Genomic DNA, 26,879 nt, shown 5'->3' on the forward strand with positions numbered 1-26,879 from the left:
TGTGAGTGGATGGATTTCCAGCAGGGACCCCTGCACCCAGCACTTGCACCTGGCGAGGACCCTGACTCAGGGCGCCTGCGGCTTCTTCCTTTACAGTTCCAAACTGATAGTGGATCTCAGTTCCCCGACCAGGGGCGAAGTCAGTGCCCCCTGCGGGGGAAGCACAGAGTCAACCACTGGGCTGCCAGGGAGGTCCCAAGTTACTGAATTTTAAGATTAAGAAACTACAGTTCTTCCTCAAATTTGTGTATTTTGAATATTCCAGTCAACACCTTGCCTTTTATTTTCAGTGACGTCTGTTGAAGAGCAGTCATTTTGGATATTTATGAAATCCAGTTTATTGACTTTTTTAGGGCTTTTCATGTTCTTAAACATTTACCTACCCCAAGGCTGTGAAGATTTCATCTTTTTGTAGAACATATAGTTTAGCTTTGACATTGAGATGATCCTCTTGAGTTAATTTTTGTGAGGGTGAGTCAGGGCCAGAGGCTTCATTTATCTGCCTGAGCACCCTCAGTTGGGAAGGTTGCCCTTTCTGTGTCTTGGCGCCCTTCTAAGACCAGTTGACTGAAGGTGCAGGGTGGTCATCCTGGGACCCCTGTCCTCCACCCAGCACCTCTCCTGTTGCTGGCAGTGGCTGTGTCCAGTGCTCTACATGTTCTCCAGGCAGGAACATCTCAGCAGCCCAGCATCCACCATGTGGGAAATGTTCCATCAGAGACCAATCCCCTCCTAACGCTGTAGGTCCTGCAGACACCCATTGAGCCACGCAGCCAGGAGTGGACCTCCCCTGGTAGATGGCAGGCAAGTTGCAGGTGGAGATTCGAGGCCCAGAGGCCAGGAGTGTGGACGTGAACCTCTGGTCTCAGGAGTGAGTCACGCCTGTGTGTCCAGGAAGGATGTGGGCTCTGGCCATGAGGCCTCAACTGGGACCCCAGTCTCAGCAGACGGTGTGCACTGGCTTTGGTCTCCAGTCAGCATGGTCAGGAGGGATGTGCAGCTGGACTGAGGCACAGCCCGTCCAACAGGGTGCACAGGCATCAAGCCTGGCGTGGTAGAGAGGGCTGGGTTAGCTGGGGCTGCAGCCCCTCTGGATCACTGAGGCATGGAGCCAAGCCCTCCTCAGCCTGGAATCAGGGAGGGCTTCCAGGAGGAAGAGGCATTGCAACCCCGAGGACCGCAGTTCTGCACTCAGGCAACTGCTCGCAGAGGTGGTGCGAGACAGGGCCATGGGTAGAGGGCGGAGCGTGGGCCTCACCATGGTGAGGGCTGTGCTTTCAAGTCCCAGGCATAGTTTGAAGCCTGGGGCTGTGAGTGCAGGGCAGCGAACGGCTCTAGAGGAGAGAGAAGCTGGCAAGGCAGAAAGCCGCAGGCACGAGGAGTGGGGCAGATGCAGACCTATGCCCTGACTTCCAGGGCTGCACTGGGAGGGCGCTGTGGGTCGCTTACAACCTGGCACCTGCAGTGGCACCATAAGGAAGGTGCTAGGAGGAGCTGAGGGAAGGAGGCGTGGACCCCGGAAGGCCCCCAGATGTGCCAGGACTCAGGACCCATGCGTTCCTCCCTTGGCAAGCCCCCACCCCAGTGTGCTGGGCTCTGGATCAGTATGACCAGCTTAAACCCCCATCTCAGGTCCCCTGGCTGGCCCCTGCTCCTCTCCCCTCTAGGCTTCTTGTCCCCATGCCCCACCCTCCACTGCTCTGGATCCCTGGGATCCTTGGGGTGACTCTATCTGCAGGACACCTAGGAGGGAGTCCCCCTCCCCCTGCCATAGCCACATGATGCCACAGATCGCCTGACAGTCTGGCTGAACCCTTGGCTGGCATGCAGCAGCAAGCAGGCGCCTGGAGAGATCTGGGAGGGGAGCTCTAGGTGAAGACACCCCAACCCTGCAGAAGGCACTGTCCATACCTGGGGAGGGAGGGTGGTGCTGGGCCCTCTTAGCCAGTTGAGGTCCCGTCTCTCGCCAAACCGCCTTTCAGTGGGGCAGGGGCTCTGTTTCTGACCCCCTTGCCCTGGTTACACCATATCTTCCCAGGGACCTGAAGTCCTAGTGACTGCTCTGGTGTGAGCGGTGGACGACGGAAGGCTGGTTGGCCGTGTACTGGGGGTAGCTCTGGGCCTTTTGCTGAGAACAGTCTTCTTCAGCCATGGCCAGGGTACACGGTGCTGTCCCTCCTGGACCTGAGCAGGGCCAAGTTGCCAGAGCAGGTAGCCGCCAGCATCCTCCTCACCTTCACGAAGTGGGTATGTGCACAGGCAGCAAGCAAGCTGCTGGCCAAGCTGACCACACTGGCAGGCAAGGGTAGACTCTCTCGGTTGCCCACTGGCCTGGATCTGGGCAGGGTACCGTGCCAGTCTCCCTTGCTAGGACCCTCATCCACCTAAGGATGGGGGTGCAGATGAACTTCAGCTTCTTTTGGGGAGAAGATAATACTTTTATTTTCATTAAAAACAAAATAAAATGTGTTCTTGGCCTTGGGTCCCCTGGCCTTGACAGGCGCGATAGTAACAGGGCCATGACTGCCCCCAGTGAGGTCTGGGCAGGACTTGGGGGTATCCACCCCCCTTGGGGAACTCCAGCCTAGGAGGCAAGAAAGGTGACAAGGGCCTGTGCCCAGGTCACATGGCTGCTCACTGTGATGAGAAGGGGCTGGGGGCACGTGGGAGGGGCTGGGGTGGAGGTGCCAGAGCCTTGGAGCTGTACTCACCACTGATGGTGGCAGCCACGTGCCAGGCAAGCTGAGGCTTCTTGTTACAGGGGTCAGTGTCCTGCAAAGGCCAGCCTGGGGCTCACCGCTGGAAAAGGGAGCAGGAGCTGGAGGAGGCAGGACTCATGGGTGGGCTGTGCTGAGTCAGGAAAAAACACTCATGTGGCTGCCGCCACCTCTAAAACGTAAGTAAGCCTGTTTCTTTAATTGTGTATGTGTGTTTATACTCCTCTTTATTAGTGGATAAATATTAGAAAATCATCTCTCGGAAGGTGCAGTCAGGGAAAGGCCCAGCTTGCCCAGCCTACTGGGGGCAGGCCCTTCGGGGGGCCCTGGTCGGGTGTGCAGGGTGAGGCTGTCCCTCCAGGGCTCATACACCAGCGTGTAGCTCTCCGCCCTCTTGACAGTGAACTTGTAGGCACGGTTGGGCAACAGGTTTCGGATGTCAAAGGCGCAGGCGGCCACGGGGATGATGCCACACTGCATGCACTCCTGCTGTGTCCGTGGGTCCAGCAGCTTGTAGCGCAGCTCAAACTGCTCTGGCACAGCCTGCTGGATGGTGACAAACCAGCGCAGGCTGACCCAGTCCTGGTGGGCCACCGACTCCTTGCGGTCAAACATGACGGGCATCTTGGTGCTCAGCATGAGCCGGATGTGGGGAATCTTGGTGGCGCCAATGTCAGACACTAGGCGGTGCTTGACGTGCAGGCGCCCTGGCACCATCATTGCCAGGAAGCTGTCCATGACAGCCGACAGGTCCACCAGGCGCTGCTCCACGAGCCCCCAGCCTGCCAGGAAGGGCCGAGGGTCCGGCGACTCAAGCAGGGCATCCAGCTCGGAGCGGCCGTGGTCCAGCTGCTCCAGCAGGTCCCCAAGCAGCAGAAGCTGGATCTTGGTCTGGGCAGCGCCCACCTTCTTCATTCGCTGGAACTTCCAGGGGTCAATGAGCTGGAACATGGTGGTGGGTAGCATCAGCGGGTTCTGGTCGCCCAGAGCCAGGTGCTTGGGGAGGATCTCGATGTAGTAGGAGCACTTCTTGAGGAGCTCCATGCGGGCATGGTGGCGCTTGAGCAAGTGGGGGCTCAGGTCTGAGGTCAGGAACTCTTGCAGAGTGTTGCGGCGCTCTACATAGGTTCGCCAAGCCTCGGGCTCCAGCAGCTGCCCATCCTCGGCCTCCTCCACCTCCTCCTGGTCCAGGAAGGACTGGGGACTGTCCAGCTTCATTTTGTCCAGGCCTAGGCCTGTCACCTGGAAGTTCATGGTCTAGGAGCACGAGGTGGAGGGCGGGGCATGAACAGAATGCTCAGACTGGCCTCTGCTGCCCACCTGGGGCCCACTCAGGGCAGTGTTTGTGTGGTGTGACTTCAGTCCCACTGGCCCCCATGCTGGGCCCTCTGGCCTCTGGGGGTGGGGGTGGGAGAGGGAGGAGGCTCGAGAGGAGGGGTCATCTCTCTGGACAGAGGCTGCTTGGAGGGCCAGGTGGGCAGGCTGCAGATCTGGGTAAAAGTGGACACTGCAGGGCCAACACTCTACTGATGGTCTTTTGTGATGACACAGGGAAGGGCTGAGACAGGGGCATTGGGCCTGTGCTTTGGAAAGTCCAGCCACTGCTTAGCTGTGTAGCCCCATCTGGAATGCGGTCACACTGCTCCCCTGGAGCTGTCGACAGGATTCAGAGTGATCCTGTCTGAGCAGCACCAGACCCCAGCTGGGGACCCCACTGTCCTTCAGACCATTCACACCCCACTGCAGGTGCAGAGCAGAGGCCCAGGGCCAGCCCAGCAGGCAAGGTGGCCTCAGCTCTGAGGAGCAATCATGCCAATTCCTCTTTAAGGAGCCCTGCTGTATCTTGGGGCCTCAGGATGTTCCTGAGCCCATAAGAAAAGCCCCTGAACGGTCCCCCTGCTCACAGATGGGGTGCCTGAGCCCAGAACACTTGGTAGCTTGCTCTCAATCCAGTCTTTGAGCCCAGTGTAGACCCCAGAGTCTATCTCCTTCTGCACCCCTCCTCCACCCAGGTTCTCCTTTGTAGGAGGGTACAGTGCGCCCCAGAGCTGGTTATAGCTGTGCTCCCAGGCCTGGCAGGTCCTGACCACAAGGCTGGGGCTCCTTGGAGAAAGGGGGTCAGCATTCCTGGCTGCTGCCCCAGGTCCCAGCCATCCCCAAGGACAGTGAGACAGACCCAGTGGTTTCACTGGGAGGTCTGAGGCTGTGCAGCACCCAGAAAGTTGGATGAGTTACAAATGGGAGCTGAGAGGCTGAGTGAGTGGCCCAAGGGACAGAGTGAGGTTAGGACCCAAGTCGGTCTCCCTCCCCAGATGCCAGGACTTGACCTTCCTGGGACGGAGGCGGCAGACCCAACCCTGGGCACAGCAGCACCAGTGTCTGGGCTGAGGTGCAACAGACCAGGACCAGGATTGCTGGCCTGCGTCCTTCAGTGGCCCAGTGGCCCAAGGCTAGGGCAGATTCAAGCCGCCTCTGGAGGGAGCTTTAGCTCCAGGTAGGGCTACAGGTCAGAGGTGCTTCCAGACGGTCCCAGTTTCTCCGTTGAAAAAGCCAGGAGGGGTTGCTGGTGAACTCAGGAAAGAAGCTGCCTGCCTTGGCCCGCTACCCAGACCTACACCCTCCTCCGGCTCCGGGACCTCCTACACTCCCCTGGCCCTGGGCCCACTTCCCCTCAACCGGCCCCCACCCGCCCCCGCCTGCCCACCTCCGCCACCCTTCCCTCGTCCTCCACCCCCCTTGCCCGCCTCCCGTTACGCCCACTTGCCCTGCCTCCCGGAGCAGCGCTGCCTACTATGCACGGAACCAGGGGCGCCTAGCCTCGCACCTTGGAGTCCCGCGGGTTGCCATGGGGACCACAGGTCTTTGTGACGCTCCGCCCAGAGGGCGGGGTGGGCGGAGAGCCCCTAGTGTGGGGATCGGGCCCCCTCGACTCGAGAAGATTGCCGCGGCGTTCCAGGTCGCGACCTGGAAGCCTCCTGAAGTCAAGGGAGGGCCGTTGCCTCCACCCCCTTGTAGGTCAACGGTGGGGACCTTCCAGCATAGAGTGTCTGTCTCTGAATTCCCCTCCCCGGGCAGAGCCTCCCTCTCTAGGTGCTCCTCCCCTACCCCTCCTGGTGACCTCACTCATGGGAGGAGGCTTTGCCGGGCTAAGCGCCCATCATCGTGTGGGCGGTGGAGGGACGGGGGGTGCCCTGGGCGCTTACTCTGTAAGTTGTAGCTGTTGTTATGTCGTTATTTAGGGGTCTGAGAAGCAAGAGTTGGGTTATTTGGAAAGAGGATGCTGTCTCAAGGTTGAGGGAGAGGCGGGGAACTGGAAAGTGGGGAAGGGAATGAAAAGCAGTGAGAGAAAGACAGTCCACCCGTGCGGCCCACCCACAGAGAGAGTGTGGGGGACAGAACAGTCTCCCCTCCTCTTCTGGGTCAGGTAGGTCCTCACCTCTGCCATCTCTGACTCCATTCTTTTTTTTTTTTTTAATTTCTCGTTCTCAGATACTTTCTTAAAATTAAACTTTCAATTTTGAGATTCAGCTCCAATTGTAGGAAATAACACAGAGATCCCAAGTATCCTCTGCCTGTTTCCTGAGGGGACCAGCTTGCAGAACTGTCCTACAAGATCACACTACGAGAGTGACCTTGACCGTCAAAACGCAGACGGCCCCTTCCCCACAGGGACCTCCCCGCTTCACCTTCCACAGCCCACGAGACCCCGCCCACCATGCCCCACCCGAGACCCCGCCCCATAGTCCCGCCCTGACGCCTGTCCCACCTGCACTAGGCTTGGAGCAGCTGGGACCAGTCCTGCCAGCGAGACAGCCTAGAGGTCGAGGAGAGCAACGGCTGTCGTGTGGCTGGCGCTGGAGGGCCACCTAGCGCTGCTCTGAGCTCCGCAGGGAGCCGGCGGGGGCCTCTGGAGCGTCTGTTCCCCTCAACCCCGCTCCAGCGCTCGCCGTCCCACCGCCCCTCCAGTGTCTCTCCGTCGGGGTCCTGGAGCCCCGCCGCTGCGCCCCCCTGTCCCCTGCAGAACCTGGCATGGAGCCCTTCTTCAGGAAGAAGCTGGCCTTCCTGTCCTTTTTCTGGGACAAGATCTGGCCAGCCGGCGCGCCGCGGTTCCCGGACCCCGACGCTGACCTGGAGCCGGAGCCCGCCGCAGAGGAGCCCAGTACCGCGGAGCCTTGCAGCCCGCCGGCCCCCGCGCAGCTCTTCAGGGCGCTGTCCGACTTCACGGCGCGGTGCGCGGAGGAGCTGAGCGTCAGCCGCGGGGACAGGCTCCACGCCCTCAGGGAGGAGGGCGGCTGCATTCTGGCCCGCAAGCTCTCGGGCTGGCCCTGCACTGGCCTGGTGCCCATCACCTACGTGGCCAAGGTGGCCCCTGAGATGCTCTCGGACCAGCCGTGAGTACCACCTGCTCTAGGGAGTCAGTAATAAGTGCAAGGTAGTTTGAGGCCTGCAGATCCAGCATCACTCCTCAGGCCCTGCCATCCATCGGTGATCAAGTTCCGCAGGTGTGGTGCTGGTATGGTGTGCAAGATGGGCGCCTGATTTCGCTAGGAGAGGAAAGGGCAGGGACTCTGGCGGGAATGGTCAGGTGGTGCCGCGAGCCAGCTGGAGGGTGTGTGCATACTGCGCCCGCCTCGCCTGCCTGCTGGCACACAGGGATTCAGACCTGGTGTCCAGCAGTGTTTGCTGAGCGGTCATTGCTTGGGGGCATGGGGCTGAGGACTGGGATGCAGTGAGGTGGTGAGGACATGGGTGAGCAGAGAGGCCGTCCTTGTGCTGTGAGGGGTGAGATAGTGACCTCAGTGTGGAAGGAGTGATAAGCTTGGTCAGAGCTGTGCCTTTGTCCACCCCCTCACCTGTCCACATTCACCTGGCCTCCTCCCTCCTGCTCTGGACCAGGCATGGGGCAGACACGGCCCTGGTCTTTGGGATTGCTCCCAAAGAGGCTCATTTAGGGGGTGGGTACAGATGGGAGAGCCCACCCATTCCCCTGAGTGCTTGAGGCCCCTAGGGCCAGGGGAGTCCACAGGTGGGGAGTGGCTGGCATGGACCCTGGGCACTCTCCTAGAAGGCTCCTCAGAGGATGGGACCTCTTGGCCCAGGCTCAGGGTCCACAGGACACAGTCTGTGCTGGTGCGGGGCAGGTCCCCCACCATGTGGCTATGGACAGAGTACATGGGCCTTTGACCCAAACCTTGGGCATGGCCCCTATCTGTCTTTCCTCTGAATGTCTTGGCCATTGTCATCCCTACCTTCTAGAAGGAGGGGGCACCTGGGGAACCCTTGGGGCAGAGGCACCTCTTCTCAGTCCTGGTGCTACAGAGGTGACATGCCGGCTGAGAAAGGCCAGAAACTGGCTGGTGAACAGGGCTAGCAAAGGGAGGCTGCCCAGTCCTCGCCCTGACATGGGCCCCAGGGCCTGCACCCAGCTGGGTCTCTGCAGACCAGCAGCAGATCTCATGTCACTCAGGCTACCTCCGGCATCCTGGGGACCCCTGCGGTGCCCACTGTCTCCTGGAGATGTACATCTGGGGGAAAGCCTGAGTCACAGGGAGGTGCCTTTGGAGGGGACTCCAGCCCTGCCCCCAGCCATTCTGATGGGAAGGGGGCCCACAGTCCCTCCAGGTGGAGGACAGACTGGGTCAGCAGCTCCTGGAGGTGGGCAGGGTCCGGGGGAGGGGAAGGGCTGCTTGAAGGACTAGCTAATGACTGTCTGGGCTGCAGATGAAAGGGCTGCCACACTTGCTGTGTCATTACCCTTGGACACCTGGCTGCCTGTCCCCTGGGCCAGCCGGGCAGGAGGAGACCCCTCAACTTTACAAGATACTGGGACACTCCAGGCTTATCTCGCTCACTGCTCCACAACCAGGGCCTAGAGTCCAAGAACGTATCAGAAGTTGGGGTGTGCATGGGGGTTCAGCCCTGCCCCCCAGGCCCTGATGTGGGTCCAGGGCCAGGGGAGGTGGAAGCACTGCTACCCTGGAACTGTCCTCTTAGCCCCTCCCCACATGAGAGTCTCTTCTGGGTAGAGGGTCCCTGAGGCAGGGGCTGGCTGCAGGAGGCCCTCGGTGGATGGAGCCTGCAGACACCTAGGGCTGGGCCTCCTGCTTCCGAATCAGTGTGTCTCCGGCTTGCCGTCCACCCAGGGCCTGTCTGGGGGAACCACGTTCACAGGTCCCTGACCCTTCCTCAGATGTCTGCTGATTTTACCTCCTAACAAACCTCCAACCCTCCCACCATCACCCCACCCTACCCCATCCTGCCTCAGCCTCAGCCCAGCCCCACTGCCCACTCTGGCCATGCTGTTTGCTAGCCCCCTCCCCATAGAGCCCCAGAGTGGGCACAGATGTCTATCTGTGCCAGGGTAGGCCTGTCTCTGCCCCTGTTCTTCCAGGCCCCATTCTCACCCCAGGCTCCACCAGCAGCCTCTCCCAGGTTGTCTATCCGGTCCTTTCTTTGGGGGCCCCCACCTTGTGCCCAGTCCCCAAGGACTCCAGAGACTGGGCCCTGGGGCTGGGGCATGTGCAGACCCCGGACTGGGTCCCCAGTACCAGGCACCAGGTTCCTCTCTTTGCCTCCTGCGTGGAGTGGGCATCTGGGGCCCAACCCATGGGAGTCATGGGTGTCTCAGGGCTGGGCCAGTATGGGGACCGCTGTGTCCGCCCTTTGCAGCTGGTACTTCAGTGGCATCAGCCGAACCCAGGCCCAGCAGCTGCTTCTGTCCCCCCCCAACGCACCAGGGGCCTTCCTCATCCGGCCCAGCGAGAGCAGCCATGGGGACTACTCACTGTCAGGTACCAGGGTGCCCTTGACCTTGGGGTGGTGGCTTCCCCAGGCAGTGCCAGCCCCCAGCCCACCTTGGGCCCAACAGCACGGGTCACCTGGTTGGGATCGTGGGAGGGTCACGGCGGCAGCCAAAATGGAGTCTCCATCTCTGTGCCCTCCCAGTCCGGGCCCAGACCAAAGTCTGCCACTACCGCATCTCCACGGCGGCCAATGGCAGCCTCTACCTGCAGAGGGACCGGCTCTTCCCCAGTCTGGTTGAGCTGCTGGCATATTACAAGGCCAACTGGAAGCTGATCCAGAGCCCACTGCTGCAACCCTGTGCACCCCAGGTGGGCCCATCCCTTCCCCTTCCGTGCATGCCCCAGGTGGGCCTGTCCCCCACTGCCCTGCCTGCCCTAGGTGGGCCCATCCCCACACCTTCCAGCAGGCTGCCCCTCGCCAGGCCCATGACACTTCTCAGCACGTGTCCAGCTGGCTCAGCCCAATCCTGGATGAAGCGCCTGTGACTCCTCTGTACTCGGGTTGCGACCCTGCCCTGGGGTTGGTTCTGCTTTCACAGGTTCATCCCTATGGGATTCTCTTCTCTGAGGGGGGAGGGGAATGAGGCCTGTGAGACGCCCTCCCTTCCTGCCTAGCTCTGCCATGGAGCAAGCAGGAGGGTGGGGGGAGGCAGGCTGGGGAAGGCGTCCGGGGATGGCACCCATAGCAGCCCTAGGCCAGCGTGAAGGCCGTGGGAAGAGATGCCTGTCAGGACGGCCACACCTGCACTGGAGCCATGGTATCTGTGATGGTCCCAGTCATGCAGTCTTGCCAGGGGCCGAGCAGCCATCTGGTTCCTCTGGTCTCTTAATGACAGCCTGGATGGGACAGTAATGAGTGTGGGTGGATGCCTGCACTGGCAAAGGTGCCACTTAGGTCCGGAAGCAATTAGGGCCAGGCCTCCAGAGGTCAGCACCTGGGTCCCTGGCCCTGTGCAGGGTCGGAGGCGAGTGTGTACTGGGGCACAGGGGCAGAGAGCTGGAGGCCTGGGGCCCCAGGAGAAGCCGTGCACTCTGCCCAGGGAGCCACAGGCAGAGGCCCTGAATGCTCCCACCCCTGCAGAAGTCCCTTGAGCAGGACGAGTGGGAGCGGCCCCACTCGGAGTTCACCCTTCGGAGGAAGCTGGGCGAAGGCTACTTCGGGGAGGTGTGGGAAGGCCTGTGGCTAGGCTCCATGCCCGTGGCAGTCAAGGTCATCAGACCAGGTGGGTGGGACCCGGGATCCCAGGGTGGTAGCGGTGGGCAGCAGTGGTTATGGCAGGTCCTGGAACGCCGCCCTGTCCCGCAGGCGACGTGAAGCTCGCTGACCTGGCCCAGGAGATCCAAACGCTCAAGAGCCTGCGGCATGAGCGCCTCATCCGGCTTCATGCAGTGTGCTCGGCAGGCGAGCCCGTGTACATTGTCACTGAGCTCATGCGCAAGGGCAGCCTGCAGGCCTTCCTGAGCAGTGAGTGTTGCGGTGGGGATGGGGACGCCTTGCCCTTCCTGATGGTCTTCCAGGCCTTTTTATTGAACGCCGATTGTCCAAGGCCCAGATGGCCGGGGTGGGCTCTGGCCACGAGTGAGGTTGGGCGGGGTCTGGGCACTGCAGTTCCAGGTGGGGCCCCTCTGGGTCACTAATCTTACACTAGGTCACTAGTTCTGGCATGGACCCCAACAGACCCCGGGTGCACCCCTCCCCCGCTTTGGTCTGTTTCTGTTCCTGGTTGGGAACCAGGGCCAGGCTGTCACGGAACCACAACACAGTGCCCCCCTGCAGCCTTGGCAGGCGGTGCTGTCCTCACCCGACTTAGAGCTGGGGACCCCGAGGCGCGGAGGGCAGCGACTAGGACAGACGCCTGCCGCCTGACTGTCGGCCCCGCCTGCAGGCCCCGAAGGCCAGGCCCTGAGCCCGCCCCTCCTGCTGACCTTTGCCTGTCAGGTGGCCGAGGGCATGAGCTACCTGGAGGAGCAGCGCATCGTGCACAGGGACCTGGCTGCCAGGAACGTGCTCGTGGGTGACGACCTGGCCTGCAAGGTGGCCGACTTTGGCCTGGCCCGGCTGCTCAAGGTCAGCGTGGGCTCTGACCACGGGCTGCTGGGCGACACAGGGGCTGGGCTGCCTCTCCACCCATTGCACCACTGGTCTCCCCTTGCCCAGGATGACGTCTACTCCCCGCGCAGCGGCTCCAAGATCCCCGTCAAGTGGACGGCGCCCGAGGCAGCCAGCTACTGCGTGTACTCGCCCAAGTCTGACGTCTGGTCCTTCGGGGTCCTGCTCTACGAGGTCTTCACATATGGCCGGTGTCCCTATGAAGGTGGGCCTCCAGGCAGCACAGGGCAGGAGGCAAGGGTAGTCCAAGGAAGGAAGCGTGGGAGCCAGCCTGGAGGAGGAGGCACCCCCTGCCCAGGGATCGCTGAGCCTGGAAGGGGAACCAGGCCTGGAGGCTGCCTGCTTGGCAGGGTCTGCCCAGGGCTGGAGGTGGCCAAAGGAGGAAGCGCCTGCCCAGCCTCTCTTCTTGCCCCTCCCCAGGGATGAGCAACCATGAGACTCTACAGCAGATCTCACGGGGGTACCGGCTCCCGCGCCCGGCCGCCTGCCCGGCTGAGGTCTACGCGCTCATGCTGGGGTGCTGGAGGCGCTGCCCGGAAGAACGGCCGGACTTCACCACACTGCGAGAGAAACTGGGTGCTACAAGCAGGCACCGCCGCCCCGCCCTCACATGACCCGGGCTCCTGCCCAGGCACCCTCCTCGTGGGACAGCGTTTGCCAACAATACCTGCTGCCCAGAACTGGTGCCAGCCCACAGAGCCTCTGGCTGTGGGCCTCACACCCTGACACGTGCTGACACACACAGCTTGTGCACACGAGGCAGACACATGTGGACACCCGCTCAGACAGCAGAGGGACTGGCGTCCTCCACCAGGGTGACCTGTGTTCCCCAGAGAGGGAGGGTCTCAGCAGAGAAGCCCAGACAGAGCCCACACTCGCCCTGGTCTCAGGGAGACGCTGGGCAGAGAGGCCTCCTGCCCGAGCCTATCTCAAGCCCCCTCCCACAGTCAGGAGCCTCGGTGGGTTGCTGTGGCCTTCTTGCTGCTGTCGGTGCTAGGGCTTCGGCAGGCCTGGGGCGCTGGCCCCACGTGGCACAGACTGGACCAGCCATTCCCTCCTGTGGGCCACCTGGGCCTGAGTCCCTAACCAGAGGCTGACAGCTCAGCCCACCATCTGGTGGATCATGCCCGAGGAAGAGCTGGCCCTCACGTGCCCACCTCCACCCCAGGGCATCTTGGTGCCCACATCCAGGGATTCAGAGGCAGTGCAGCCCCTGGGCTGTGGGCAGGAACAGGATGGCGGGGGAGGCTGCAGATGCCAGGAGAACAGCCTTTCCCAGGCCCCTGGGGCTGGAGCAGAGAGCGAGGGAGGGAGGGGTTTGTCAGGCCACAGAAGCTCAGACTGGTGACTAGGTGACTGGGTGACACTCTGGGCGGTTCTCTGTGGGTGGGGCAAAGACAGGGAGGCATCGTGCCTCAGAGCTGGGGTCCTGGGTGCTGGCTGACTATGCAGGGTCGGGGTGGAGCAGACGTGGATGCTCTGGTGTCTGGGCACCCAGTGACCACTGGCCCTCCTGCGACAGGAAGCAGCCAGTTTCCAGGTGCAACTGCTGCCCCGGGGCTGATCTCAAGCACGGCTTTGTCACAGGACGTGCGCTGTTGGCTTCACCTCACCCTGCCAGCTCCAGTCCCACGAGATGGACATGGACGGGGACTGCGCAGGTGGGGTCCACCCTCAGGTTTCCTGACCCTCATTCTGGGAGCTCCAGGCTGGCAGCTGTGCTCCAGAGGCCTGTGGGACAGAAGGGGCAGAGTTATCACAGGGCAGGAAGCTGGGACCCTAGGGTGCAGATAAGTGACCCTCCCGCCCCAGGGGCTGCTCAGATGCTCAGAAAAACAGTCTGTGCAGGGCTGGAGAAATTGGGGCAGGGGACTTCCCAGAGGGGAGGGGAGGGAGCCCTGGGGAGGGTGAGGGACCCCTTGGGCAGAGAGGGGAAGTGGGAACAGGCCACTTCAGGGCCCTAATCACCGTGGTTGTGGGTCAGAGCCTGAGACACGGTCCCCAGGCCCCCTCACCAGGCAGATGGGGGAGGGGAGCAGGAAGGTTTGGCCTGAGCCTTTTGGGACGTCAGGCAGCTGGGCCTCAGCTCTGCCCTGGCGTTCAGCCCCTGACCCCTCTCTACCCTGTCCTGGGAGAGCTGGGGGGCCCGAGGGTGAGGGCTGGGCTCCTCTGGCTCTGGTGGTTCCCAGACCAAGAAGCCTGTGGGGCTCCGGCTCCAGCCACATTGAAGGACTCACCCTCTTCATTTCCTGGGGTGTGTGGGAACTGGGGCTGGCAGGCATCCTGGGAAGGGGGGGAGTGTGCTGGGTGGGGTGACAGGAAAGGCAGGTGTGCGTGGGGGTCAGCGGCGCTTCCTGGGGGTGCGTCATCAGCACAAGCTAAACAGGTTTGACGCTGGTGCCCTAGGAGGGCCTGGGCCTCAGCCTCAGATCCTTCCCATTTGTTGGTGTGATGTGGGCCGAACCGGAGGCCCCCGGGACAAGGCTCAGGAACGGGGCCCAAGGCCAAGGGGGTCAGAGAGTTCTGGCCAGCGGTGAGGGGTAGGTGTGCGGGGGTGAGGGCTTCGGAACTTCTCATTGCCCAGCCGTCTGTCCATCCTCTCTGGGCCCTCCTTGGTCAGAACCAAGCAGGCTTGTTCTTGATCTCAGAGAGGTGGGTGGTGCCTAGTCTCTTCTCAATAAAAGGGAAAACGCCCACAAGTAGGATGAGTGTGTGATTCCCTGCTCATTGTCCTCACAGCCCTCCCATCAGGCAGAGTCCCTGACACCCCAGCCTGTGGGTGGGGAGGAGGTGCCTGAGCCTCGGGGGGACTCCTAAGGCGGGCAGAGAAGCAGCCCTGGGCTTCTGGTGGGGACCCTGCTGAGAACTGGCTGTCCCGAGGTCCGGGCTCAGCAACAACAGTCTGGGGGGCTTTGGGGAGGGCGTGCCTTGTCCCTCCCCTCCAGCTCCGAATCCCATGCCTCCTGCTTGATCAGTAACTCCCCTCTCCCTTCTCCTGGCGCTTAGGTCTGGCCATGTGGCCAGTGGCACCTGTGACCACTTGGTGTGGGCAGCTTTCTCGGCAGGTGTTAACTGACCAGTTAGCGCCCAGACTGACCTGGCCCAGGGGCTGGCCCTCAGGGTGGAGCCTAGGGTGCCTGAGAAGGCCCAAGAGGGGCCCTCCCTGGTAGCACAGGTGTGGCTGGCCTGGCTGCCTCGTCACAGGGAAATGGGTGGTGGCTCAGTGGGGCAGGGACGGACTGCTGGGGACGGCCCTGCCCACATGCTGCTCCCAGCTGGACTGGAGAAGGCGGCAAGGCCGGACGGCCCAGTTTTGCCGCTGTACCAGCCATGGGGTCCGAGGGCCAGGCTCCCCTGGGCCCCAAGTATGTGGGCCTCTGGGACTTTGAGGCTCGGACCGCTGAGGAGCTGAGCTTCCGGGCAGGGGACCTCTTCCATGTGGCCAGAAAGGAGGAGGAGTGGTGGTGGGCCATGCGGCTGGATGGGGCGGGCCGGGCCCTGGCTGAGGGCTACGTGCCCCACAACTACCTGGCTGAGAAGGAGACGGTGGAGTCGGAGCCGTGAGTGTCCCTGTGGCCCTGGTGGGTCACTCCAAGGCACCCTCATCCCTGGGCCATGCAGCCCCTCATGAGCTTGGGGCAGGGGTCTGTGGGGACAGAGCTCTGTGCCTCTGTGGCCGGGCTCTGGGTGTGGGCAGGAGCCCTGGGCTGCCACAGATTGGGAATCCATGGCCCCATCTCCCTGCCCCTGCCACCCCGAGAGGCGGGGCCTACCATCCTGGTCTTGGGTTCCCTGCGGGCATCTGTATGTGACTTCCGGGGAGGGGGTCCTAAGGCTGTGGCCCCTCCCCTGGGCTTCCCCATGGTCAGTGCACTGTGTGGGACTCAGAGAGGGCAGAGTCTGGGCCTTCTGGGGAGTGAAGCTTTGCTCCTCTTCCAAATACCTGAAACCAGACATGTGGCCTCGTCGGAGGGAGTGGGAAGGCTGTTGCAACAGACCCGCCGGGGTGTGGGCCACAGACATGCTTCCTGTGTCAGCACGGCTGCCTGTCACCGGCAAGGTAGCTCCGGGAGGTGACTACAGTCCTGAGGGGCTGCCCAGGAAGCTTGGGCCGCAGGAGCAGCCTGGCCTGGACATGTTCACACGCCCCGAGGAGGTTCTATGAGCTCTGGGTGGGGGGAGTGTCTGGAGAAGGGAGTCCTTGTGTGCCCGTGCACCCCACTGATGGAGTGCTTACTGCATCCTCCTGGAGGGACACAGCACACACAGGATGGCCTCAGGCGGGGCCAGCATGGCTAGGGCAAAGTCCCCGAGTCCCTGGGGACACAGCACATTTGAGAAGTGGAAGGAGGCAAGGAGGTGGGGTTGGGAGCAAAGGAGAGACTCCAGAGGTGCTGGGCGGGTGGGTGGGAGTGGGCTGTGAAACCCACAGGGCTCAGTGCTGGGCAGTGGTCCTCTGTGTGGGGGCTCACGTTCCAACAGGGCCTGAGGAGTCGAGGGTGCAAAGGGCAGAGCGGCTGGCAGCAGAAGTTCCCTGGGGAGCCCCACTGGCCCCACCCTGCCCTCCAGAGTCCAGGCTGGTCCCTGCCCTGGAGCTGGGGGCTGGGGTATGAGAATGGGTATGTGCTGGTGCCTGTGAATCCTCAGGTCCCAGGGCTTTTGAGCACCGTGTGTCTGTGGCCCTGGGGCAGAAGGTGCCACAGGGTCACAGGACGGTGTGGCCCAGGAACTTCCCTGGTGGTCCAGTGTTTAAGATGCCTCACTGCCATTGCAGGGGTGTGGGTTCCATCCCTGGTCGGGGAACTAAGATCCCACATCCTGCATGTTGTCTGGAAAGGCCAAAACTAAAAAAGAAACCACGAAAAACCCAAACAAGATGGGTCCAAGTGCATGGCTGCAGAGTCACATCTGAAGTTGGGGATGGGTCGCTGCACTCACAGGATGGGGGGCTCTATCCCCACAGACAGGGGACACCCCAGGAAGGGTGGTGGTGGGCCTTTCCCAATCCTGGATCTCCAGGCCTTTCCTGGTATTCAGAATTGGCCACTTGGGACATTTGGGGTTGGCAATGGGCAAAGAAGGGTGCTCTGGGTCAGTGCGTGTCAGAGGGCAACTGTGGGTTTGGGTTGGGGCACGAGGAGGCAGAGGGTCAGGTCAGGTGGGGGTTGGGACTCAAGGTAGGGGCTGAGACTTAAGGTGGGTGCACTGAGGGGATCTGCTCTGCTCAGGGTGCCCCCATCCTGCAGGTGGTTCTTCGGCCGAATCTCTCGCTCAGAAGCCCTGCACCGACTGCAGGCCATGGGCAACGAGCAGGGGTCCTTCCTGATCCGCGTCAGCGAGAAGCCAGGCGCTGATTACGTCCTCTCGGGTACCCACTTCCTGCCCTCCCTGCTCTGCAGCCACCCCCCCACACACCTGGGCCTGACTTCCGGACGCCTGGTCCCTAAACCCTTCATGCATGTAGAGCTCAGCCCCTCTGGCCTATCCTCTCCCCTGCCCTGGGACATCCAGACCTTGCCCTGGGAACTCTGACCCTTGGTGGGCGCAGGCCCCAGTGTCTGGGCCCTTGTCCCGAGGTCCTGCTGGGTCCTCACTTTCCCCATTGGGGGCCCCTCTTGGCACCTGTTCATGAGTGCCCCTCTCCGTCCAGTGCGGGACCAGCAGACTGTGCGCCACTACAAGATCTGGTGGCGGGCAGGCCGGCTGCACCTCAACGAGGCTGTGTCCTTTCCTGGCCTGTCTGAGCTCGTGGACCACCACAAGGTCCAGAGCCTGTCCCACGGCCTGCGGCTGACCTCGCCCTGCCGGAAGGTAGGGGCCCCTGACCCCCACGCCAGACCCTGGCCTTCCCACTGCTCCTTATAGGGACACAAACCCTCCAGTGGAGATGGGTGTGGGTCCTTGCCTCAACTGCCTGGGGACCCTTGGGGACACTGTCTGGGGACTCTGGTGGCCGGGCAGCAGTGGTTGTACAGAGCTGGGCATGGGGGGAGGGTGGGCACTCTCACCCCTGGGCCAGCAAGAGGTCAGCTGTGTTCTTGCCACGTCCTGAGTCTCTCCAGCCATATGCCCTGGCCGGCAGCCAGACAGGACTTTTGTCTGAATGGCACTCAGGCCAGTGTCACTGGTTCAGAGCAGATGGAGGGTGGTTTTTTGTCCGCTGGACACAGAAGGGGTCAGCCTGGCTGGGGGCAGCCTCTGTGAGCCCAGCCACATGCCGGACACCAGGACCCTCCCAAGCAGGATGTGGCTGAGGCTGACTTCGTGTGGATGGGTGCCCCTGCCCATATCTCTGCAGCATGAGCCAGAGCCCCTGCCCCACTGTGACGACTGGGAGAGGCCACGGGAGGAGTTCACTCTCTGCAGGAAGCTGGGCTCTGGCTACTTCGGAGAGGTCTTTGAAGGGCTCTGGAAGGACAAGGTCCGAGTGGCCATCAAGGTGATCGCCCGAGGTCAGTGGGCCCCAGGCCAGGGACTTCCAGCCTCACTTGCAGGGGTTGGGTGGCCCAGCAGCCCTGGGCCCTGACGCCCCGCCCACCACTCAGCATCCTAACCTGTACCACATGTGGCACCCACTGCAGCGTCTGGGTGGCTTTCTCCTTTCACGCTGTGACCCAAGTGCGCTTATCCTAACTGGAAATTTTAAATTCTTAATGTAAATGGAAGAAAAGCCATTAAAATAAGTAATCACTAGAAATCTGAAAAGGTTCACCTAGACTCTTAGATGAACCACCAGAGGTTCAGATCACCCACTTCAGGAACCTGGGACCCAGGGCTGCAAGGGAGCACATTTAGGGGGAGTTCTAGCTCCACATCAGGCTGGGGCAGGGGTAAACCCCATGGGGGTGTCTGTGGTGCCTGGGGTGTGAGGAGAGCCACGGTGGGCACAGCCAACCCTCCCATGTGAACAGTGTGGATGAGGCTGTATCTGCCCTGGCATCCTGGCCTGGGAGATGGGGTGTCTGGAAGGATGCCCACATTTCCTGAGCTGCTGCTGGTGGGGCTGGGTGGAGGGGCGGGCAGAGGGCCCCCAGCTTCTCCAGGGGCCACACCCAGCGAGGCCACCCACCTCCACAGCCGACCTTCTGCACCAGCACACATTCCAGTCAGAGATCCAGGCCATGAAGAAGCTGCGGCACAAGCATATCCTGGCTCTGTACGCAGTGGCGTCCATGGGGGACCCAGTGTACATTGTCACAGAGCTCATGCCCAAGGGGAGCCTGCTGGAGCTGCTACGGGGTGAGTGGGGGCACCAGAGTGACTTGTGCCCGCTGGAGGGAACGGGAGATGTGCACAGATGTACACCCCACACCAGGCACAGGACAGCCTGGGGTTCTGGGGGCTTCCTCAGCACTTTTCTGCTTACGAAAGGATTTAAAATATCTTGTGATGAATTTACCACCTGTTCATCATAGGAATTTGACAAAATGCAGATATGAACAAAGACAAGAAAAGCCACCCGTCATTCCTGTGCTCACAGTGAACTGAGGCCTCTTTAGTCAAAGGCATGCTGTGGCTGCCCACCCCTCCTGCTACTGGGACACACAGCCTGGTCTCACTGCTGTCCTCTCTTCCTGAAAGACGCTGTCCCTCCTTCTGGTGTTTGTGAACATGCTTACACACCCATACACTCGCACACACTAGCACGCCGTATATCTCATTGACGCACAGACCTCATCATCTGTAACATGCTCCGTCACTTCACTTAACACCCAGATCAGACAACCGCAGCCAGTGAGTGGAGGCGCCACTGTGTGCAGATGTGGCTCGACTGCAGAGATGCTGCAAAAGGAAGAAGTGTGCACGCAGGACAAACTACACCCAGTATGCACGTGTGCGCATCGGGGGGTCTATTTTAATATAGCAACATTGGGAATACTTTCCACTTGATCATTGCAAGCAGTTTCCCATATCATTAAATGTTTGTCAGAAATGAAATCCTGATAGTCTGTGGATGTGCTGCGTCCACTTAGGTGCCTGTTGTTGAAACCTTCTGAGGTTTTCATGTAAATAATGCTGGGCCGAACATCTGTGTACACATGTCTGAGTTCAATGTGGATTCCCAGAAGGAAATTTCAAAGGGTTATGTGCTGACTGTATAAGCCTCTACAAGGCCTGCAGTGGCGCCACAGTTCCAATTTGAAATCAGGCCATCTGCTCTTTGCCCCAACCCCTCCCCTGAGCACGCCAGTCTGCCGAGAGGACTTGGCCCTGGCTGGTCCCGTTCACCCTGGCCTCCCCTGGCCTCTGCAGACTCTGACGAGAAAGCCCTGCCCGTCTCGGAGCTGATGGACATTGCAGCACAGGTGGCTGAGGGCATGTGCTACCTGGAATCACAGAACTATATACACCGGGACCTGGCTGCCAGGAACATCCTCGTGGGGGAAAACAACATCTGCAAAGTCGGGGACTTCGGGCTGGCCAGGCTCATCAAGGTAGGGGCGGGGCACGGGCAGTGAGGGCACTCGAAGTGCCCATGGCCTTCCTGTTCTCAGGTGAGATGGGCTATGGAGCCCAAGCTGTCCCTTGACAGGGTTAGGAGGCTCCTGGGAGGGCAGTGCAGGCCCTTGGACGAGTCTAGTAGGATAGCTCTGTGCCCAGAAGCTGGGAACACAAAAGTCCCCACTGAGCGGGTGGGTGGCACAGCAGGGCAGGGCGCACAGGCAGCGGGGTGTGGGGGAGGTGCCTGGCCCAGCAGGCTGGCAACACTAGCACTTCCAGGACTCCCAGTAACAGAGAAGTTGAGGGGGTTCCTTCAGTCATGACACCCAGAGCTAAGTGTCAGCCGTTTCTGACTGCTCCTCAAGCAGACCCTGCTTCCCCCTAGCTTGGCTGCTAACCTGCTGTCCCCACCAAAGTCTCCTCGAAGCTCACCTTCAGGGATTCTCTGCCCCTTGTTCTGGGAGGCTCTCCACTGGGTTCTGTGACAGTGGTCTTCCGGGGGACGGCCTGTGGGTATCTGGGCAGTCTGCCAGCTCGGCTCCCAGGAAGCCATGACACGGTGTGGGTCCTGACCGCACACTTGCCCACCACATGCCAGGCTCCCCTGGCCTGTCCCTGCTGCAGGGGCAGCCCCCAGGCCCACCCCCAGCGTGTATCTGATTGCAGGAGGACATCTACCTCTCCTATGACCACAACGTCCCTTACAAGTGGACCGCCCCAGAGGCGCTCTCCAGAGGACATTACTCCATCAAGTCTGACATCTGGTCCTATGGGGTTCTCCTCCATGAGATTTTCAGCAGGGGTCAGACGCCCTATCCAGGTACTGGGCCCCAGCATTGCAGACTGTCAGCAGGGCAGTGGGGGGGATGCCTCCTGGCCACACCCCCTGCACCACTCACTGGGTATCTTCCAGGGGCCATCAGCCAGACGGAGGGCAGTAGGAGTGCCAGGGGTGCAGAGGGCACTAGCCTCCTGCCTCCAGAGCCCCCTTGTACCACCCACCGCAGGCATGTCCAACCACGAGGCCTTCCTGAGGGTGGAGAGCGGCTACCGCATGCCCCGCCCCCCAGAGTGCCCGCCCACCACACACAAGCTGATGCTCTCCTGCTGGCACAGGGACCCTGAGCAGAGACCCTACTTCAAAGGGCTATGGGAGAAGCTCTCCAGCCTAACGAGGTACGAAAACCCGCTCTGAGCTCACAGCCTCTCTGCAGCTGCCCGGAGGACAGGCCAGCCCTCGGGCATCAGGCAAAGCCTGAGGGACCTGGGATCATGGCTGAGGGCCACCCCGATTTACTGAGCATTTGTTGAAGGTATGGCCCACTGCCAGAACCAGCTGGACACTCCTGGGAAGGGGCTCTGGCAGACTTGGGCCTACCCCTTCCCCAGTGCAGCCTGGAGCTGGGGCTGTCCCTTCCCCCGATGCCAGCACCTGCAAAGTACCAGGCAACCCACAGCAAACATCTGCCCTGGAGGCTCGAGGAGCCAAGTCACCCCTCTTTTCCTCAGAATGGACCTGTCCCTGGTCCTGACTTGAAGCCCACCAGCTAGCCGGACCAGGGTCGAGCCTCCCTGGCCAAGTGGTGGCGACCTTAGCTTTGGCTGCACCCCCTCTGCCCCCTGGCCCTGCCTGAGCCTCACACTTGAGTGGGCGTGACCCCCCCCCTCCCGCCGGCTCTCTGCAGAGACAGGCACTGACACCTGCTCCCTGGAGCCAATGCTGTCCCTGTCCACCTGCCTCGGCAAACATATGTCCCGGGGTGTCTGGGGGCCTCATCTGGACACTGTGGCCAGGAGGACTGGGTGGGGGTCAGGCTAATCCTTGAGGTGGACCCCCCCCGCCCAGCCTTAGCACTGACCATCAGCATTCCCTGGGACCACAGGAGAGCCTACCCCCCGAACCTGCCGCCTGTCTGGACACACAGAGGGCAGGCAGGACAGACAGTGCAGGCTTTGGGGGCCACTAGCAACCCAAATGCCTCCGGATGGACTCATGTGACTTAGAGCCGAGTGGGGGAGGGGCAGCCAGAGGAGGATGGGCCCCTCCAGCAGAGCCCAGCCCTTGAGTAGAGGAGGCCACCCCTCTAAGCCTCTGACTTCACACCAAAGCTCCATCCACTGCCTCACTGAACTGCCTTCTCCTGACCCCACATCCCAAACTCTGCTGGCCACTGAGGATGTGGACACCACCAGCCCACCCCTCAGGCCTGTCCCAGGAGGCTGGCAGAGGATGGGGACCTCTCCCCCACACCACCACACAGGCCTTCTAAGTCAGACTCTGCCCAAAGCTGGTCTTCCCTGGTGAGAGGGACCCACAGGAGCCTCCCACACTTGCTTCCCCTCTGCCTCAGTGGGGTGCCAGGCGCCTCAGACACACTCTGGGGATTAGGGGCCCTATCCAGAGTGTGTCCTGGGGATTGCGGGCCCTGTCCAGAATGTGTCCTACGAGAAGAGGCAACATCCTTAACGGAAGACACGTGGGAGAAAAGAGGGAAAGCAAGTTTGAGGAATGCCTCGTCAAGGTCCTCCAGGGGGCATCGGCCCCTCCCTCTGACCCCAAGCTAGAGACCAGGCCAGCCTCCTGTGGAAGTGGCAAGAGGGGCCAGAGGTGGAGTCACATAGAGGGCTCTGACCTCAGCAGCTGCCTTGGAAGCTTCTGCTCCAGTTCTTGGACTGCCTGCTCTCCCTGGTTTCCTGAAATAGCCAGGCACCCCACCCCTTCTCAGATGCAAGGCTCCACACTCACTGGAGCTGTCTGCCCACATGAACCTGGGCCAGACCTCAGAGGAGGCCCCTAGGAGGGGTCCCAGGAAGGTCCAGGGAGTATGGCCAGCTCTCCCACACCTGGGAATGAGAAGGTTGAGGGATTAGTCACTTCTCCCTCCGGGGTGGGGGAGCACACAGCTCTCTCTCTCTCTCACACACATGTATCAGGCTGCTCACTCCTGGAGTTTATTGTCCACTTGGTGCAAGGCACAGGGTTATGGGGTGTGAAGAAGGCGCGTTCGTGTGGCTTGGATAGCAGAGAGTGGGATTCTCTCAACTTCCTTTTTGGTGTTTTGCTGTTTTGATATTAAAAACCAAACTGCTTCCCTTGACTGCAACCTGCTTGGTCTTGGGGAGAGGAGGGGAAGGGAGGGTACAGGGTGGGGGGAAGAAGAGGGCTCTGATGAGCCTAGCGCCTTGGAAGCAGGCCTGGCAGCCGGTGGTGGTCACTCAGGATGGGGGCCTGCAGCTGGTTTTGCCAGGCTGGCCGCTGGGCTGCTGCTTCCCCACGGCTTCCCGAGCCAGGTCACAGGTGATCGTGCTGGTGGAGGCCTGGGCAGACTCCGAGCTGGGGCAGAGCAGGAAGTCAGAGGTTGCTTCCATCTGCCCCCATCCCTCCCCCCACACGGGCCCCCCAGGAAGCCACACTCACTGCTCTGGGGACTCCACCACTGTGGCCATGAACGGGAGAGTGGACTTCCCGAAGAAGAAGCTAGCCCACCAGTGTCCCGGGTCTGCTTTGGGGAGACCTAAAAGGAACAAGGCAAAGTGAGGGTGCTGCTGTCACTCCCTGGGCATAGCCCCGGGGACAGAGGGAACACTGCACTTACCCGGGTGGTGGGGGATGGCTTCCCCAGGGTACTCGGCACTTCCGCAGGAGCTGTTACTAGAAGTGGAGCCCAGGCGGCCTGGAGAGAAGAGGCCCGCTCAGCTCCACGGGGCACAGGACCTCCAGTCCACCCGGCCAAGCACTGGCTTCACTGGCTGCGCAGGCCGGTGCCAAGGGTCCTTAGCAGCTCATTCCCCACCCGGATACAAGTTCTCAAGCAACTGGAGCTGACTCCACAAGCTCTAGGTGGGGGAGCTCGGGACGGACTGGGGCGCGGGCAAGGGGCTGACTTACGCCGGTAGTAGTCGTGGGTGGCCACGAGAGAGCCGCTGGAGGGGATGGCTGCCATGCTCCTGCTTGGGGGCTGGTGGAAACCTGCGCGCGAGGGAGTCGGGGAGCCACTTCAGTCACTGCTGCCTCCGCATAAGGGCGCTCCCCACCCGGGCTGAGTCGACCCGCTCGGACCCAAGGATCAGGTCAGCCCCACGGGCTCCCGGGAGGGGCGGAGGCCGAGTTTGTTTACCAAGTCGAGGTGGGGATCCGGAACTCCCGGCCCGCCCTTTCCGCGCGGGCGGCTCCAACCAGCCCAAACCGGCCGCGAGGGACAACAAAGGCGCTTTGTGCGCTGGGCCGCCGGCCTGGGGCTCCGGGAAGCGGCCCTACCTGCGGCCGGCGCGCCCCCAGCTCCGCGCCCCGGGTCCTATCCGTCGCCCCCTGCCCACCCGCGCCCTTCCGACTTCCCAGTCGCCCGGCGGTCAGCCCCGCCAGCCGTCGCGCACCGGCCGCCCCCTGCCGCCCATTCTGGCCGCTCGACTTCATCCACGCGCCGCCCGGGCCCCACCTCGGCGGCGACCCCTCGCGGGCCTCGGCGTGCGATCACGGACGGTGGGCACGGGGGCGCTAGGCCACAGAGCCCATCTGCGTAAGAAAATGCGGGTGGCCACTCCACGAACCAGACGCGCAGGACGCGCACGCGCGGACGCACCCCCGCCCCCTTATATGGCTGTACAGCCCCGCTCTCGGCCCCGCCCCAGCCCCAGCCCCGGCGAGACCCCGCCCCGATATCGTCCCCTCCGGTGCCGCCCCGCCTAATTGGCTGCGAGGCCAACTAGGCTCCGCCCCAAGCTCAGCTTGGCCCCGCCCTAGAGGAAGTGCAGCCCCGGAGTCTGTCTGACCTGGGCTGACGGGCAGCGCATCCTAGCCTGGTCTGGGCTTGAGGTGGTTAAATAACTGCCGCCCCAGCCTGAGAGCAGGCCCTGTCTCTCTCCCACCTCCCATCCTTGCTTCCTGGGCTCTGGCCATCATTTGGGACCCAGGCCCCCTGCTAGTCCAGCCTGTCTCCAACTTTCCAGCTTATTGGAGGCGGCAGGCGTGCTGGACGGTGGCCCCTGCACTTCCAGTCTGTTTCTGCTGCTGTCCATAGCCCAGGGCTGAGCCCCAGTCGTGCCTCCGCAGTGCCCGTCTGCTCTGGCCTTGGCTCAGCATGGGGACCTCCCCACTCTCACCCTGGACAGATAAGAGGGTATTGGCTAGTGCGTGCCCAGCCCTCAACCAGATGTGGGCCCGCACTGGTGTGTGCCCTCCCCTAGCTGTCGGCCTGGTGGTACCCAGAACGAGCTGTGTGCCGGGAGCCTTCCAGCCCTTCAGCAGCTTCATTGTGGGTGGGAAGCTGGGGAGCCCACCCATGTTCACTGCATAATGCTAGGGGCTCTGGAACCCATTCTGCGTTTGCAGCTCCAGCCTGCATCCAGCTGCTTGGCAAGCCCAGATTGGGGAGGAGAGTGGAAAGTAGGGCAGGCAGATGGGGGGGTGTGTCAGTGGGGATGAGTAGAGAGCTCTGTTTGGGGATGTCTCCAGTAGCTATGAGGTCCCCAGTTTTGGCAGCCCCAGCATATTCCCTGTGGAGTCTGGGCCACACCCTGGCTCTGCAACGAGGAGGAGGACTTTCCTTCCAATGTGGAAAGTAGCCTTCTCCCCCACCCTCAGCCTCCTCCAGGCCCCAGGCCCCAGCTGCCCTTGAAGGGGAAGCCTCCCTCTTCTCCTTCTGGCTCTTTGGTGCTAGCCCTGGCTGGACAGTCTGGTCCTGTGGGCTGGAAAAGAGACAGGTGCCCTGACTGGACCCTGGGCCATTCTGTCCACCTGACACTCAGGTGGGCAGAGCACCTGCTGTGAGTACATGGCTTGCCTGGGCACAGGGAGTGGTGATGAATCAGGCGGGTACCCCTACCAGCAGGGGGGCCAGTTAAGAGAGAGGAACCACACTTGGTGAGGGGGGACAGGAGAGGGGTTGTCAGGCTTAAGCTGAGGGCTGAGCAAAAGGAGGTGAGGTGGGACCCAGTGCTCAGAGCTGCTGGGCAAGAGCAGGGGGCCCGCTGGGCCTGGACAGGGGTCTGTGGTAGGACCTATGATGAGAGTGGCAGCCAGGCATGCCTACTGCTCACTGAAGGATCATTGATAAGGTCAGTGCTGTTGGCACCAAGAGAGTGAAATGTTCCGGCAAGACCCAGGTTTGTCTCGCTCTCACTCACCTTCCCAGGCCACCTTTCAGCAGCCCGCTGGCCAGCCTGCCCCCATCCACCCCAGTCTCAACCTTACCAATGATTTTAAGAGTGGATAATCCGAAAAAAGGGTAGTTTTTTTTTTAAGTGATAGTGTAAAGGCTGCATTTACTAATCCAGGAAGGTAGGGGTTCTGCCAGTCGCTCCCCATAGCTGGCGTTGGAGCCCCCGAGTGAATGGTGGCATGTCCTGGTTAGAGCAGAGAAAGGGGTAGGGCTTTTGGCCTCCATCTGGTCTAGCCCCTCCATCTGGTGTGAAGGACCCTCAGCCACTGGGCCCTGCCCCTTCCCTGGACTCCCACATCCCTGTAGTCAGCGTCCAAGTGTATGGGCATCTCGTGGGTGCCCGTCCCTCGTGCCTCCAACAGGACTGGGGTTCCAGGGACCAAAGCTGGAGAGGCCAGCCTGAGGGGCCCGCCGAGGACCATGGACAGCTCATATGATCAGGAAGTGGGGCTAGGATTTGGCAAGGCACCTGCTCTGGATCATGGGCATGCTGTTGCTCAGGAGGGGGCACAGCTGGGAAACTGAGGGCTGCTGCCATTCCTGGGGGCCCAGGAGGCACACAGAGTACCCCTGGGGGAGAGGGGCAGCAGTGTGAGGAGTGGAAAGTGGAACCTCTGAGGCAGACCCATTACATGGTGGGGTCTGAGCA

The 26,879-nt window shown here is 61.8% G+C and overlaps 4 protein-coding genes across 16 annotated transcripts; 2 read left to right on the forward strand and 2 right to left on the reverse strand.

The window, feature by feature from the left end:
- Positions 1-2,925: 2,925 nt before the first annotated feature.
- Positions 2,926-6,943, reverse strand: FNDC11 (fibronectin type III domain containing 11). Of its 6 annotated transcripts, none has more exons than XM_081557593.1 (2): positions 6,484-6,943; positions 2,926-3,974 (listed from the first exon to the last, which is right to left on the reverse strand). In XM_081557593.1, exon 2 carries the CDS (start codon positions 3,969-3,971, stop codon positions 2,970-2,972), a length of 1,002 nt encoding a protein of 333 aa, XP_081413719.1. In that variant the 5' UTR covers positions 3,972-3,974; positions 6,484-6,943; the 3' UTR covers positions 2,926-2,969. The 6 variants fall into 6 exon arrangements, with proteins under 6 accessions (XP_081413719.1, XP_081413713.1, XP_081413717.1 ...); XM_081557587.1 differs by lacking the exon at positions 6,484-6,943 and adding an exon at positions 6,154-6,419; XM_081557591.1 differs by lacking the exon at positions 6,484-6,943 and adding an exon at positions 5,542-5,583.
- On the forward strand, positions 5,564-14,329 carry SRMS (src-related kinase lacking C-terminal regulatory tyrosine and N-terminal myristylation sites). Of its 5 annotated transcripts, XM_081557582.1 has the most exons (11): positions 5,645-5,807; positions 5,957-6,141; positions 6,246-7,108; positions 9,387-9,508; positions 9,663-9,829; positions 9,928-10,059; positions 10,602-10,743; positions 10,827-10,985; positions 11,407-11,588; positions 11,679-11,835; positions 12,051-14,329. In XM_081557582.1, exons 3-11 carry the CDS (start codon positions 6,747-6,749, stop codon positions 12,242-12,244), a joined length of 1,617 nt encoding a protein of 538 aa, XP_081413708.1. In that variant the 5' UTR covers positions 5,645-5,807; positions 5,957-6,141; positions 6,246-6,746; the 3' UTR covers positions 12,245-14,329. The 5 variants fall into 5 exon arrangements, 4 of the variants coding, with proteins under 4 accessions (XP_081413707.1, XP_081413708.1, XP_081413710.1 ...); XM_081557581.1 differs by lacking the exon at positions 5,957-6,141 and having other exon boundaries at positions 5,564-5,728; positions 6,207-7,108; XR_014073284.1 differs by lacking the exon at positions 9,928-10,059 and having other exon boundaries at positions 5,645-5,728; positions 6,493-7,108; positions 11,298-11,588.
- A 544-nt stretch (positions 14,330-14,873) lies between these two features.
- PTK6 (protein tyrosine kinase 6) lies at positions 14,874-23,170 on the forward strand. Of its 2 annotated transcripts, none has more exons than XM_081557585.1 (8): positions 14,874-15,190; positions 16,877-16,998; positions 17,281-17,441; positions 17,929-18,082; positions 18,708-18,869; positions 19,884-20,065; positions 20,739-20,892; positions 21,080-21,352. In XM_081557585.1, exons 1-8 carry the CDS (start codon positions 14,961-14,963, stop codon positions 21,265-21,267), a joined length of 1,353 nt encoding a protein of 450 aa, XP_081413711.1. In that variant the 5' UTR covers positions 14,874-14,960; the 3' UTR covers positions 21,268-21,352. The 2 variants fall into 2 exon arrangements, with proteins under 2 accessions (XP_081413711.1, XP_081413712.1); XM_081557586.1 differs by lacking the exon at positions 14,874-15,190 and adding an exon at positions 21,386-23,170 and having other exon boundaries at positions 16,559-16,998; positions 21,080-21,248.
- Positions 23,003-24,640, reverse strand: PPDPF (pancreatic progenitor cell differentiation and proliferation factor). Of its 3 annotated transcripts, none has more exons than XM_081557595.1 (5): positions 24,509-24,640; positions 23,962-24,042; positions 23,669-23,746; positions 23,491-23,587; positions 23,003-23,406 (listed from the first exon to the last, which is right to left on the reverse strand). In XM_081557595.1, the coding sequence occupies exons 2-5, from the start codon at positions 24,014-24,016 to the stop codon at positions 23,289-23,291; spliced, it is 348 nt and encodes a 115-aa protein (XP_081413721.1). In that variant the 5' UTR covers positions 24,017-24,042; positions 24,509-24,640; the 3' UTR covers positions 23,003-23,288. The 3 variants fall into 3 exon arrangements, with proteins under 3 accessions (XP_081413721.1, XP_081413720.1, XP_081413722.1); XM_081557594.1 differs by having other exon boundaries at positions 24,447-24,640; XM_081557596.1 differs by having other exon boundaries at positions 24,191-24,640.
- Between the last annotated feature and the right edge of the window lie 2,239 nt (positions 24,641-26,879).

Source organism: Giraffa tippelskirchi, chromosome 13, assembly GCF_054371585.1.
Source record: "Giraffa tippelskirchi isolate mGirTip1 chromosome 13, T2T-mGirTip1v1.2.pri, whole genome shotgun sequence".
NCBI classification, from domain to species: domain Eukaryota; kingdom Metazoa; phylum Chordata; class Mammalia; order Artiodactyla; family Giraffidae; genus Giraffa; species Giraffa tippelskirchi.

Coding starts and splice junctions, on each gene's coding strand:
- FNDC11 (XM_081557587.1), bottom strand. CDS start 6,174: ATGGAGTCAGAGATGGCAGAG. Junction 3,975..6,153: donor TGGAGTCAGAGATGGCAGAG/GTGAGGACCTAC, acceptor TCGTGCTCCTAG/ACCATGAACTTCCAGGTGAC.
- SRMS (XM_081557581.1), top strand. CDS start 6,747: ATGGAGCCCTTCTTCAGGAAGAAGCTGGCCTTCCTGTCCTTTTTCTGG. Junction 7,109..9,386: donor GAGATGCTCTCGGACCAGCC/GTGAGTACCACC, acceptor CGCCCTTTGCAG/CTGGTACTTCAGTGGCATCA. Junction 10,986..11,406: donor CCTGCAGGCCTTCCTGAGCA/GTGAGTGTTGCG, acceptor CCCCGCCTGCAG/GCCCCGAAGGCCAGGCCCTG.
- PTK6 (XM_081557585.1), top strand. CDS start 14,961: ATGGGGTCCGAGGGCCAGGCTCCCCTGGGCCCCAAGTATGTGGGCCTC. Junction 18,083..18,707: donor CATCAAGGTGATCGCCCGAG/GTCAGTGGGCCC, acceptor CCACCTCCACAG/CCGACCTTCTGCACCAGCAC. Junction 20,893..21,079: donor GGGTCAGACGCCCTATCCAG/GTACTGGGCCCC, acceptor CACCCACCGCAG/GCATGTCCAACCACGAGGCC.
- PPDPF (XM_081557594.1), bottom strand. CDS start 24,486: ATGAAGTCGAGCGGCCAGAATGGGCGGCAGGGGGCGGCCG. Junction 24,043..24,446: donor TGGGCGGCAGGGGGCGGCCG/GTGCGCGACGGC, acceptor CCTCGCGCGCAG/GTTTCCACCAGCCCCCAAGC. Junction 23,588..23,668: donor AGCCATCCCCCACCACCCGG/GTAAGTGCAGTG, acceptor TGTTCCTTTTAG/GTCTCCCCAAAGCAGACCCG.